General features: G+C 37.1%; 1 protein-coding gene across 2 annotated transcripts in view; it reads right to left on the reverse strand.

Moving 5' to 3' along the window:
- The window catches only part of ZNF385B (zinc finger protein 385B), a 401,761-nt gene that overhangs the window by 301,805 nt on the left and 86,546 nt on the right, over positions 1-13,410 (reverse strand). For both annotated transcript variants that reach the window (XM_044242447.1, XM_044242448.1), the window contains exons 2-3: positions 10,505-10,656; positions 8,655-8,972 (exon numbers count right to left, since the gene is read on the reverse strand). In XM_044242447.1, the coding sequence (XP_044098382.1) occupies positions 8,655-8,970 (316 nt within the window). In that variant the 5' untranslated portion in view covers positions 8,971-8,972; positions 10,505-10,656. The remainder of the gene's footprint in view (positions 1-8,654; positions 8,973-10,504; positions 10,657-13,410) is intronic.

The following is a 13,410-nucleotide window of genomic DNA, read 5'->3' on the forward strand; positions in this document are numbered from 1 at the left end:
CCTTTGCTTCAGGAGACCTATCTAGAAAAATGTTGCTATAGCTGATGTCAGAGACATTACTTCCTGTGTTTTCTTGTAGGATTTTTATGGCTTCAGGTCTCAATTTACATCTCTAACCCACCTTAAGTTTATTTTTGTGTCGGGTGTAAGAAAGTGGTCCAGTTTCATTCTTCTGCATGGTGCTGTCCAGTTTTCCCAACACTGATGAAGATTTGTCTTTTTTCCTTTGCATATTCTTGTCTCTTTTGTGGAAGACTAATTGACCATATAATCACAGGTTTGTTTCTGGGTTTTCTATCCCGTTCCATTGATCTATGTGTCAGTTTTAGTACCAGTACAATACGGTTTTGATTACTGTATCTTTGCAGGGTAATTTGAAATCTGAAATTGTGATACTTCCAACTTCTTTTCCTCTTTTTTAAGATTGTTTTGACTATTTGGGGTCTTCTGTGGTTTCATACAAATTTTAGGATTATTTGTTCCAGTTCTGTGAAAAATGGTATTGGTATTTTGATAGGGATTACATTAAATTTGTAGGTTGCTTTGAACAGTATGGACATTTTAACAATATTTGTTCTTCCTACCCATGAGCATGGAATATCTTTCCATTTGCTTGTGTTATCTTGAATTTCTTTCAGCAGTGTTCTATAGTTTTCAGAGTAAAGGCCTTTCACCTCTATGGTTAAGTTTATTCCTAGATACTTTATTATTTTTTGTGCAATTGTAAATGGAACTTCTTTCTTAATTTCTTTCCTTTTTTTTTTCCTTAATTTCTTTCTGTTGCTTCATTATTAGTGTATAGAAATGTAAGGTATTTTGTGCATTGATTTTGTATTCTGTAAACTTCCTGAATTCATTTATTAGTTCTAGTAGTTTTTTGGTGGAGTCTTTCAGGGTTTTCTATATAGAGTATCGTGTCATCAGCAAATAGTGATAAGTTTTACTTTTTGTTTACAAATTTGGATACCTTTGTGCTCGCTCTGGCAGCACATATACAAATCTGGATACCTTTATTTCTTTTGCTTGTCTGTTCGCTGAGGTGAGGACTTCTAGTACTATGCTGAATAAAAGTGGTAAGAGTGGACATCCTTGTCTTGTTCCTGATCTTAGGGAAAAAGCTCTTAGTTTTTCTTGTTGTGTATGATATTAGCTGAGGGTTTTACATATGAGGCCTTTATTTTTTAAAAAATCTAATTTATTTGAGAGAGAATGAGTGGGGGGGAAGGGCAGAGGAAGATGGTGAAACAGACTCCCTGCTGATCAAAGAGCCCTGACACAGGGCTCCATGACAAGACCCTGAGATTGTGACATGAGCCAAAGGCAGATGCTGAAGTGACTGAGCCACTCAAGCATCCTGATACATGGCCTTTATTATGTCAAGGTATGTTCTCTTTAAACCTATCTTGTTGAGGATTTTTATTATGAATGGATATTATACATTGGGGAATGCTTTTCTGCATATATTGAGATTATCTCATGGTTTTTATCCTTCCTTTCATTGTTGTGATATATAACATTGACTGATTTCTGAATATTAAACCACTTGACTTGAATATAAATCCCACTTGACTTTGGTGAATGATTTTTTTGATACATTGTTGGATTTTGTTTGCTAAAATTTTGTTGAGGATTTTTGCACCTATGTTCATTAGAGATATTGGCCTTAGCTGTCTTTTTTTGTAGTGTCTTTATTTGGTTTTTGTGTCAGGGCAATGCATATCTCGTAGAATGAATTTGGAAGTTTTCCTTCCTCTTCTAGTTTTTAGAATAGTTTGAGAAAAATAAGTATTAACTCTTCCTTAATTTTTTTAAATTTTATTTTTTCAGTGTTCCAAGATTCATTGTTTATGTACCACACCCAATGATCCATGCAATATGTGCCCTCCTTAACACCCACCACCAGATTCTTCTTCTTTTTTTTTTTTTTGAATCCACCTGTGAAGCCATCTGGTCCTGGACCTTTGTTTGTTGGGTGTTTTTGATTACTGATTCAATTTCATTGCTGGTAATTGGTCTATACAAATTTTCTATTTTTTCCAGAATCAATTTTGGGAGATTATATGTTTCCAGGAATTCATCCATTTCTTCCAGGTTGTCCAACCCTTATTTTGCTCTTGCTCTTAGGGTAAAGCATACAGTCTTTTACCGTCTAGTATGATGTTAGCTGTAGGCTTTTTGTAGTGCTCTTTATTAAACTGAGGTAATTTCTCTCTATTCCTAATTTGCTGAGAGTTGTTTTTTTTCTTTTTACCATAAACAAATGTTGAGTTTTCCCAAATTCTTTTACTTCACCAATTGATAAGATCATATGATTTTTTTCTTCTTCAGGTGTTGATATGATTTTGAACCAGTTTTACAAATCTGGACTAAATCCAATTTGGTCCTAGTGTAAAATTCTCTGTGACTGGATTCAGTTTGTTTATATTTTATTGAGAAACATTAAGTTTAAGTTCATAAAAGACTAGTTTGTAGCTTTCTTTTTATATATTGTCTTTGTCTGATTTTGGTAGCAGAGTTATAGTAATCTCATAAAATAAGTTGGGGGTGTTTTCTCCTCTTCTAGTTTCTGGAAGAAATGTATAAAATTGGTGTCCTTTAAATGCTTGGCGCAATTCCTAGTAAAACCCTGTGGATCTAGAAATTTCTTTTTGGGAGCTTTATTATGCATTCCTCTAAGTTATGAAATTTCTTACTAGAAGTTTATAATATTTGCTTATTATATTTTTTATTTTATTTTTTTATTATTTTAAAAAAGACTTTATTTATTTATTTGACAGAGACAGAGATCACAAGTAGGCAGAGAGGCAGGCAGAAAGAGAGGGGAAAGCAGGCTCCCCACTGACCAGAGAGCCCAATGCAGGGCTTGATCCCATGACCCTGAGATCATGACTTGAGCTGAAAGCAGAGGCTCAACCCACTGAGCTGCCCAGGTGCCCCTGTTTATTATATTTTTAATTGTGGCAAGTTCTATAGTGATATCACCTACAACATTTGTGTTTAACCTATATCATTTCTCTTTAATCTTTGTCAGTCTTGCTAGAGGCTTACAAATTTCATTGATTCCCCCCACTACAAAAGCCAGCTTTTTGTTTCATTGATTTTTCCTCTATTGTTTTCCTATTTTCAACCTCAGATATTTTTGCACTTGAGCTTTATTATTTTCTTCCTTTTGCTTGGTTTGGGTTTATTTTTTCTCTTCTTTTCTATCTTCTCAGTGCAGAGACTTATTTATTGGATACTTTTTCTTATCTGAAATATAAGCATTTAGTGATATAAATTTTTTTCTCAGTACCATTTTAGTTACATCCCATCTATTTTGACATGTTATTTTCTATTTTCATCTAGTTCTTTGCATTTTTTCTTTCCTTTGAGTTTTATTCTTTGATTCATGAGTTAAGAGATATGTTATTTTTCTCCTTATGATCATAGACATACTGTAATTTTGTATTTGACATATGTAATATGGTATATGATTACAGTTCCTTTAAATGTGTTAAAGTTTCTCTTATGGCCTGGAATATGGCCTCTCAGTGAGGGCATATTTTTTCATGGGCATTTGAAAAAAATGTGTGTTCTACTGCTGTTGGATAGAGTTCTAAATAAATTAGTTAAATCCTGTTGGCTTATAAAAAAAAAAATCCTGTTGGCTTATTATATTGTTTAGATTTTCTGTATCCTTGGTGAGTTTTTGGTCTAGTAATTCTATCGATTGCTGAGGGAGAATTGCTTAAGTCCTAAACTATAACTGATACATGAACATTTAGAATCATTATATCTTCCTTCTTCCTGATGGATTGGAACTTTTATCATAACATGACATCTTTCTTTGTCTCTAATAATATTATTTGTCTTGTAGTCTGTCTTATCAAATATTAATGTAAATACTCATGCCTTTTTTATTTTTATGACTGTTTGCATGGTATATTCTTTTCCATTTTTTCACTTTCAAAGTAAGTGAGTTTCTTGTTGCCAGTATATAACCAGATCATTTTTAAAATCTACTCTGAAAATCTCTTGTCTTTTGATTGTTATATTTGGAGCATTTATATGTAAGGTAATTATTAATATGTTATTACTTAAGTCGACCTTTTAGTATTTGTTCTTTGTTTCCTCTCATTCTGATTTCTATGTTTATCTTTTCTTGTTCTGTGAGTTACTTGAAAGTTTTTGTAGTACTCCATCTTGATTTATATATATTCTTTTTGTGTATCTCTTCATAAAGTTTTCAGAGTAGTTGCTATGGGTGTAACAATATACATACTTATCACAATCTCCTTGCACCACCATTTAAATACTTCAAATGAAGTACCAACACCTTACTACTATTTGGGTTCCTTGAAGTTCTCCACTTTTATATATCATCGTTTTGAGTATCAGATGGTTATAATTTTTGTTTCAATCATCAAATATGATTTATAAAACTTAAGAGAAAAATGACAGTGTAAGGATTAGTTTTACATGTCAAACCTTGACTAGGCCATGAGGTCCCCAGATATTTGGTTATTCCGTATTCTATTTGGGTGCTTCTGTGAGTTTGTTTTTGGATGAATTCTGAATTTAAATTTATAGACTGAGTAAAGCAGATTGCTCTCCCAAATGTGGGTGGGCCTCATCTGGTTAGTTGTAGGCCTGAATAGAACAAAAGGGTCCTCCTATTTTTCCAGAAGCTGAGATTTAAAGGTTTTGAATTCTAAGCTTAGTGAAAGAACTGCCACTGGTTATGGGTCAGTCACTTCTTATTCAGAGAAATGGCTTAAGTCCCAACCACCACCCTATGGCCCCAACTCCCACCTTTGCCAACCCCTACTGTATAATAAGGCTGACAGAGAAGAAGGAAAGTTGCCTCTGAAACTGACAGTTCTTGGGAAGGCTACCTCTACTACCACATCTTTTCTCCTTTGTGGGGAAGATGGGATACCATTGTCCTCTGTGTGTCAGTCTGCTAGGGCTGCTGTAACAAAAACACCACAAACTGAGTAAAGATACAGCAGTCACAGTTCTGTAGGCTGGCGGTCCAATATCAAAGTGAGGCAGGGTTGGTTCCTTCTGGGAATTCTGAGAGAAGGACTGGTTCCAAATCTCTCTCCTTGGTTTGTAAATGGCTGTCTTCTTCCTGTGTGTCTTTACATCATCTTTTCTTTTTGTGTGTTTGTACATTTGAATTTCCCCTTTTTATAAGAGTATCAGTCATGCTGAATTAGGGTCAGCCTAATTCTAATGATTTTATTTTAACTTGATTTACTTTGCAAAGGCTCTATCAATAAATAGGGTTACATTCTGAAGTACTGAGGATGAAGAATCCAACATAGCCCTTTCTGGGGCAGAATGGGGGGCATAATTCAGCCCCTAACATTCCCTAAAGCCAAGCAATGGCCAAAAAGGGAAGATTGGCATTTTGTTCCTTGAATAAGTGTCTCCTTTTTCAGTTACCTTCCCAGTCTCCCCAACGCTACCTTAGCAGGAAGAGAAATGTGGAGGAGCCCCTCATACCCTACTCCACTTCTACCTGCCCATGCCCAAGCAGCTCCAGGTTTTGGAGAGGAATGTTATTTGTCATATGTATTCTGTACATTCCCTCAAGCCTTAAGAGTTGATCAATACATAGATAAAAATAGAGGATACAATCTTGCCAGGAATGCTACAATGTGGGAGAAAGAGGCATAACAACTGAGGTATGGTCTTTGCTACAAAGTGGGGTAAATTGAGAGAGACAACTAAATCTCAGGGACTCCCAGTGACTGAGGGACATTTTAGTGAAGTTCTTCATCCACAGGCTCTGTCAGGAGCACTTGTAACTCAAAGACAACCAGAATAGCAACCTCCTACCAAGAATAGCCTTGAAACCTTGCCAAGGCTTTAAGATAAGGCCACTTCCACCCCTCTATCCTTCCATGGGCAGAAGGGCAAGCTGAAGCAGCAGAAGCTGAGAGCTAACTGTATCTCATCCTCTACGCTCAACTCCAGGTTCTATCTAGCCAAATCTTAATTTGGTTCTGACATGGATGTTTTTATAAATAGAGCTGAGTCATTTAAATCAAAGTCCCTCTGAATATACAAAAGTGAGAAGTTATGGGCTGAGAAAGTGTTAAGGGAACTGCTACCCAGCAGGAAACAGGCATTTGAAAGATCAAAACTGAAGAAAGTGACTGGAAAAAATAAAACCACGTCAGTCTTGCTCCTCAGTGAGTTCAGACTAAACAGTAGAAAAGTGCACATGTAGACATAGCACTAAGGTATATTTCATCTTACTTCCTGCTGTTTCACTTAGCATGATATCATGGACAGATTCCCCTGTCATTAGGCAGTCTTCAGAAATACAATTTTTAATGACTCTGGTTTCTATCATTCATCTTATAAATGTACTTTAATATATTTAATCTTTCTTCCATTGGACATTCAGGATACACTTAATATTTTGGAATTATAAATCATGTCATGATCATCCTTGTACATATATCTATGTCTAATCTCTATTTCAAAAAAAAGAAAAAGACATTGTTATATCTACTTTTTTTTCAAATGGGAGGATTAATGTCAACCACTTTCAGAGATTAAGTGACTTGCCTTCATCATATGCTAAACCCATCTTTTAACAATGGATAATTGACTATATTATCAGTGTATGAAAGCTGTCCTTTACAGTTAATGTACAACTTGATAAGTTGACTCATTTTGTATCCATTTTCCCACATACTAATACTGCCTTATACTTAGATGATGAACTATATTTTACTTATAGAATATATCCATAATAGTCTGTGTATGTCTTAACTAAATTTACGTCAGCTAATTTCATTAGCAAAGAGAAACTCATGAGTTGGAGTTTTACATGTCTATTTTCAAAACTTGTCAAAGTGGGATAGTTCACCATGATAGCAACAATTTGTGACCAAAAATACATTACAGCACACAGGTCTGAATTTAACCTGAGTGTTACTGCATGGCAGAAAATAGCAACAAAGTAGTGACAAAGAATAATGGCTTCACTATTAACTAATTAAATATGGTTAGGATTTTAGATCTGCCATTTCCATGCCATATGACCTGGACAAATTATTTCATCTTTCTGTGCTCCATTCCTAGTTTGTAAATTAGAGATAATCATAGTGCCTACCTCAGGCTTGATGAAAGGATTTAAGGAGAAAATTCCTAGAAAGGACCAGAAAATGGCCCATAAAATATGATCAGTTAGTGTTAGCTACTAATCTCACTAATTAGAAATCACAGGTTAACGTCAATCGAGATATACATATTTGGGCTCTGACAGACACAATTCATACTTTTACCCAAGACTACTTGCTCTCTGATTCAGATCTAAGACAATAAATCAGTTTTTAACCTGACACCAACTCTGTCTTACTATAGAAATACCGATACATTAATGCATCTGTGAATATTTACATTATCATCATAATAAAGACAAAAATGGAGAAGTAATTTTTCACTATTATAATAAATATGTATCTTACAACCTCAAAGTTCCTGTAAGTTCTTTCACAGCATGCCAAGTATTGACTGGGGAAAATAATTTAATGAAATTAAATCACACACTGAGTAAAAAGCAGTGAGGTTTAGCTTGAACTATAAAAATTATTTCTTTACAACACACACAATTTTCACTGGAGCTTAATATGGGTCATGGCATAACTTCACAAAACCAAAAGCCATGTAACAGCACCGAGTGAAATTCCAAGAAATGGCAGGTCTGCGTCATTGCTCTCCACAGTGAAGCCTCATTCCAGAGTCTGCTAGATGCAACTTGGAGCTCTTCCACCACATCTAGAAGGAGGCTCAGTTTGATTTTCCACATAAACCTGAGTAGGAGGCCCCCATTTCTGTAGAAATCTTCACCACAGATCACAGTAAAATTCACATTCTTTTTAATTGCGTCCTCGTGAAGATACCCAATGACCAGCAATGTGGAGGAGGAAGGGCTGTCTAAGGAGAAGATAAAGAACTTGGAAGACTATCTCCCAGATTCAGGGCAGATGCAGGAAATGTGAAAATTCGCAAGCTTCTGCCTCTACCCACCCACAGGACAGGGTGAGAGGTGAGAGGGAAGGCAAGAAGGTGCTTGCCATAGAGCCAGAGCTCAGAGGTAAGCCTTGTTGGTTTTGGCAATGCCTGCTCCTAATGTTAGAACACCACGGCACGCAGCTGCCAACTCCCTAAAAGACTATCTAACACTCAAGATTAATGCTCCTTTCCTGCATCACGGGATTTTATAAATAAAGCTGTAGCTTTTTATATGCTCTCAAATAGTACACTACCCTATAGATGAAGGAAACCCAAGAAAGCCCAATTTTGCAGAGAAGGGGAACAAAAAACTGTCATCATTGATCTATTTCAAAATACATTAGGAAATGTTCACACACTATGGGAATACAGGACCAAGTATACAATCCAATACGCAACATTGTGTGTATGTGTGTGTGTGTATTGTTCGAATCTAATATAATATATATGAATTTCTTATACAAGCACACACAGACACAGAAATAACAAACAGCTCTTGGAATTTACTGTAGGAAAAAGAATACGTATTAATGTGGTGGTAGCTTTTTAGTGAAAGTTCTCTTTTTCTAAACCCTTCATTTTCTAGAACAGCAGCATTTCTCCCAGCAGCTCACGGAGTCTGGGGCCCTTGCACCTACCTGCGCTGGTGTTGGTGCTGGGGCTGGCCAGCAGCTGTCCTGAACCCTGAGCGGGCGGCGGGGGCTGCCCATCACTCAGCTGCTTGACCCGCTTGCGATGGGATTTGCCATTGTAATGGACTTGGGCCTGAGCTGCGGAGTTTAGCTGGATGTTGCACACCTCACAGAAGGAGAACAGAATTTTCTTTTTCTCTTTACTCAGCTGGTCCTCAGGCCTGTCATTCTTTATCCCCTTTTCTTCATATCCCCGTAGAAAAGTTGCCATATTCATAATACCATCTTCAGGGTAATTGTTAGGGTTTAATGAGTACTTCATACCTGAAGAAAAAAAAAAGTACAGGTGTTTGAGAAATACATGCTTTCTGATTTTCTAGTAAGATTACAAATTATTTTCGTGATTTAGGATAAGCTATAAGTCTTCCAGCTACTCAGTGAACACTCTGAAAAACTTATCAAAACTACCTGAGTAAATATGGTCTTTGAACATGTTTCCTCTGTCTGGAGTACTTCTTCCTTTATCCTCAACCCGTCCTCGCTCTCCCTCCCAATTCTTTTCCCCTTTCTAACTCCTACCTACCCTTTAGATCTCACCTGGAGTAACTACCCTGTCCAAGCAATCCACCTGACCTGGAGCCAAGGCAGATCCCGGACGACATGCCCCCAGAGTGCTCTAGGACTCCCTTCAGAGCGTCCATCACCATAAGCATGTCATATGTATTTGTGCAAATTGGCTTACGAGTTTCTGTGATAGAGTATGTGCTCCATGAGGGCAGTACCCTCATTTCTGGATGTCCCTTGGGTCTAGACCCATACTTTTTACATAACAGGCATTGAAATACCCACTGAAGGAAAGAATAAAGCTTATGAACCCAGAATTGTGAAAAAGGGTATGTATAGGCACAAAGCATATATAATACATGAGCATTTGCCAATAGACCTATGCCTTAACCTGGGGAGGAGGTGAATAACAAAGATCAAAACACAATCTGTCTGCTGGCGAGGATGCGGAGAAAGGGGAACCCTCCTACACTGTTGGTGGGAATGCAAGCTGGTGCAACCACTCTGGAAAACAGCATGGAAGTTCCTCAAAATGTTGAAAATAGAACTGCCCTATGACCCAGCAATTGCACTACTGGGTATTTACCCTAAAGATACAAACGTAGTGATCCAAAGGGGCACGTGCACCCGAATTTTTATAGCACCAATGTCCACAATAGCCAAACTATGGAAAGAACCTAGATGTCCATCAACAGATGAATGGATAAAGAAGAAGTGGTATATATACACAACGGACTACTATGCAGCCATCAAAAGAAATGAAATCTTGCCGTTTGCAACAACATGGATGGAACTAAAGCGTATCATGCTTAGCAAAATAAGTCAAGCGGAGAAAGACAACTATCATATGATCTCCCTGATATGAGGAAGTGGTGATGCAACATGGGGGCTTAAGTGGGTAGGAGAAGAATCCATGAAACAAGATGGGATAGGGAGGGAGACAAACCATAAGTGACTCTTAATCTCATGAAACAAACTGTGGGTTGCTGGGGGGAGGGGGGTTGGGAGAAGGGGGGTAGGGTTATGGACATTGGGGAGGGTACGTGCTTTTGGGTAAATTGGAAGGGGAGGTGAACCATGAGAGACTATGGACTCTGAAAAACAATCTGAGGGGTTTGAAGTGGCGGGGGGGGTGGGAGGTTGGGGTACCAGGTGGTGGGTATTATAGAGGGCACAGCTTGCATGGAGCACTGGGTGTGGTGAAAAAATAATGAATACTGTTTTTCTGAAAATAAATAAATTGGAAAAAACAAAACAAAACAAAAAAAAACCACAATCTGTCTGCAACTTACATTAAGTTGTAGTCCAGAAGTCCCTTTATAAGTCAGCCAATGGGAAGTTGAACATATTTTTTTATAGTTGTAGTGAAACAAACTGTATTTAGGTTTCCAGATTAGCCCATAAATATCAATTTAATTTTTGATGATGTTGAAATGCAGAACATCTGAAATAAAAAGTAAAATACAGTAAATGGTAAACTAGTAATCGAAAAATAAAGAATATAGCAGACTAAGATACAATTTTGTTTATTTTTAAGTGCTGATTTTTTTGATCAGTTAGATAAGAGTATGGTGCTCAATCATGACTCATTGAAGATTTTATTTTATTTTATTTTTTCATTGAAGATTTTAAAGGAGACTTTTCAGTACCTCAAGAACCTTCACCTGATGAAGATGGCCTTGGTTTTTTACTTTCACAGTTCCACTTTAACATACGTAAATTTTAGATTTTATTTAATACCACTATTACCTGCATTTTTATACTTTATTAGAAAAACTCAAATTTTTACTTCCTAAGGAGGAAAGTCACTTTCTTAGTCACACAGAACACTTTACCTCTGACACTTCTGGTCACCATATGTGTGGAAGTGGTTTTTCCCCAAGCCCAGCAATTCCCTGGGACACCAGCTGGGTGTCCTTCACCGTAATTCAATTCTGACATTGTGTATCCAAAGAGAGCATCAGATCCCACAGGCTAAGGACTCAGCCCCACAAGACTACCTCCCCAACACACACACACACACACACACACATACTTCAGACACCTCTCAAGCCCAGCCTGTCACTTGTGCTTCTTCTGACCAATCCAAAGAGGTTCCAACGACCCCCTCCTTGGGTTTGGTCAATTTGTTAAGGTGACTACAGATCACAGGAAAAGAGTTGACTTATTATTTACCAGTTTATTAGTAAAAGGATATAATAGAGAATACAGATGAACATCCGAAACATCCGAATGGAAGAGATGCATAGAGCAAGGGATGGGGGAAGAGCTTGGAGTTTCCATGCCCTCTCTGGGTGTGTCACTCTCCCAGCACCTCCACATGTCCATGAACCTAGAAGCTCTCTGAACTCTGTTCATTTGGGATTTTTTGGAAGTTTCATCAAGTTGGCATGATTGATCATTTACTCCATTTTCAGCCCTTCTCTTTCTCAAGAGAATCAAGGGTAGGGCTGAAAAGTCCAAGCTCCTACTCATGGCTTGGTGGTCAGCCCTTTTGCAAGGACCACCCAGAAGCCCACCCAGACTTGCCTCATTGGGACAAAAAGACATTCCTATCACTCAAGAAATTACAAGTGTTTCAGGAGCCCTGTGTCAGGAACCAGGGTCAAAGACCAAATATTAGAACAAAAGATGTTCCTAGTGTTCTTATCGCTCAGGAAATCATAAGGGTTTTAGGAAAAGCTCTGTACCAGAAACTGGGGACAATATATTTGGTCTCTGTCCCATTACCTCACACATACTTATCAGTGTGATTATGGCAATGCTTTTGGTTCTCAACTAAAAAGACACTCTCCTACAAGAAAGAAGAGAAAAGTATTCATGCAATAATTGGGTGAAAACTAAGGGAAAAGGAGTATGCATGAGAAAGAATTGGCTGAGGTGAACAATATTGTGCCATGAGGGATGAAGAATTCAGATAAAGAAAGGATTATGGCTTGTGAGGGATTCTTGCCTATGGGAAAAACTCAAGAGATGGAAAGACATTTGGCTTCAAACAATTCTGTTGATTCAAGTTGGCTGAGAGCTGTATGAGGAGAAAGGAGCAGCTACAGACTATTCCTCATTAGGGGTGGTCACTTGTTGAATGTTTAAAAATCAGAAAATGAGTTATAGCACAAGGCACGACCATAAAGATAGAGGTTGATTCTATGCATACAGTGTGCCAAGAAGAACTTCTTATTTATACCCCTACACCCTATTGCAAAGAGCCACTGTGCATTATACTGTAGGCTAAATCTTAACCTGCAGTGAGTTGTTAGAATAATGCTAATTTTGGGGTGCCTGAGTGGCTCAGTCAGTTAAGTGTCTGCCTTTGTCTTAGTCATGATCCCGGGGTTCTGGGATCAAGCCCTGTGTTGGGCTTCCTGCTCAGTGGGCAGTCTACTTCTCCCTCTGCCCCTCTCCCTGCTCATGCTTTATCTCTCTTACTCTATCTCTCTCAAATAAATAAATAAAATCTTTCAAAAAAATAAAGAAAATTGCTAATTTTGATATGTAAATCCTATCTGTCCCATAAGTATTTTATCCCGATGTCACCATTTTAAGGAACTCTATTTCACAAAATTTATTTTTAAATTTATTCAAATTATACATAAATCAGGTTTAAGCAAGTCCCATAGCTGAATTTCAGAAAATAATTCTGTTATAATTAAAATGTGATTTAACTGCATATACATTAATATTTTTGCCTTTATTCCTTAAATCTAAAACATTAAGGTATCACAAAGCTATTTTACTCATAAAACTTTGGAAAATATTAGTGACACATAAAAGTTACGTTCAAACATACTATACTTTACGTCCTCTCAAAATATTAAAATTCATCATAAGAATTATCTGAACTAATAGAGATAAATAATTTTAAAATGAGCTCATCATTAATATATTATGCCCTATCTAGAAAACTAATCCATTGTAAAACATGAGGAAAACCAATCATTTCTAACTCTTCAGGGCTAGGTCAGATACCAGCTCAATGAATCATTGAAATCTAAGTGTTATATTTCAACTCAAGCAACCAAAATCCTTGAATCCTCAGCTGAGGACTGATGACACTTTCATTTGAAAATTTAACCCAACTTGGAGGTGGCTGGCCTTGCCCACGTTGTCAATTAACACACGATGTTTCACAGAAATAAGATCTACATCACAATGTTCCATTGAAATCTAAAAAATGCTTCTTTGTATTACCTTATAG

Source organism: Neovison vison, chromosome 3 (assembly GCF_020171115.1).
Source record: "Neovison vison isolate M4711 chromosome 3, ASM_NN_V1, whole genome shotgun sequence".
NCBI classification, from domain to species: Eukaryota; Metazoa; Chordata; class Mammalia; order Carnivora; family Mustelidae; genus Neogale; species Neogale vison.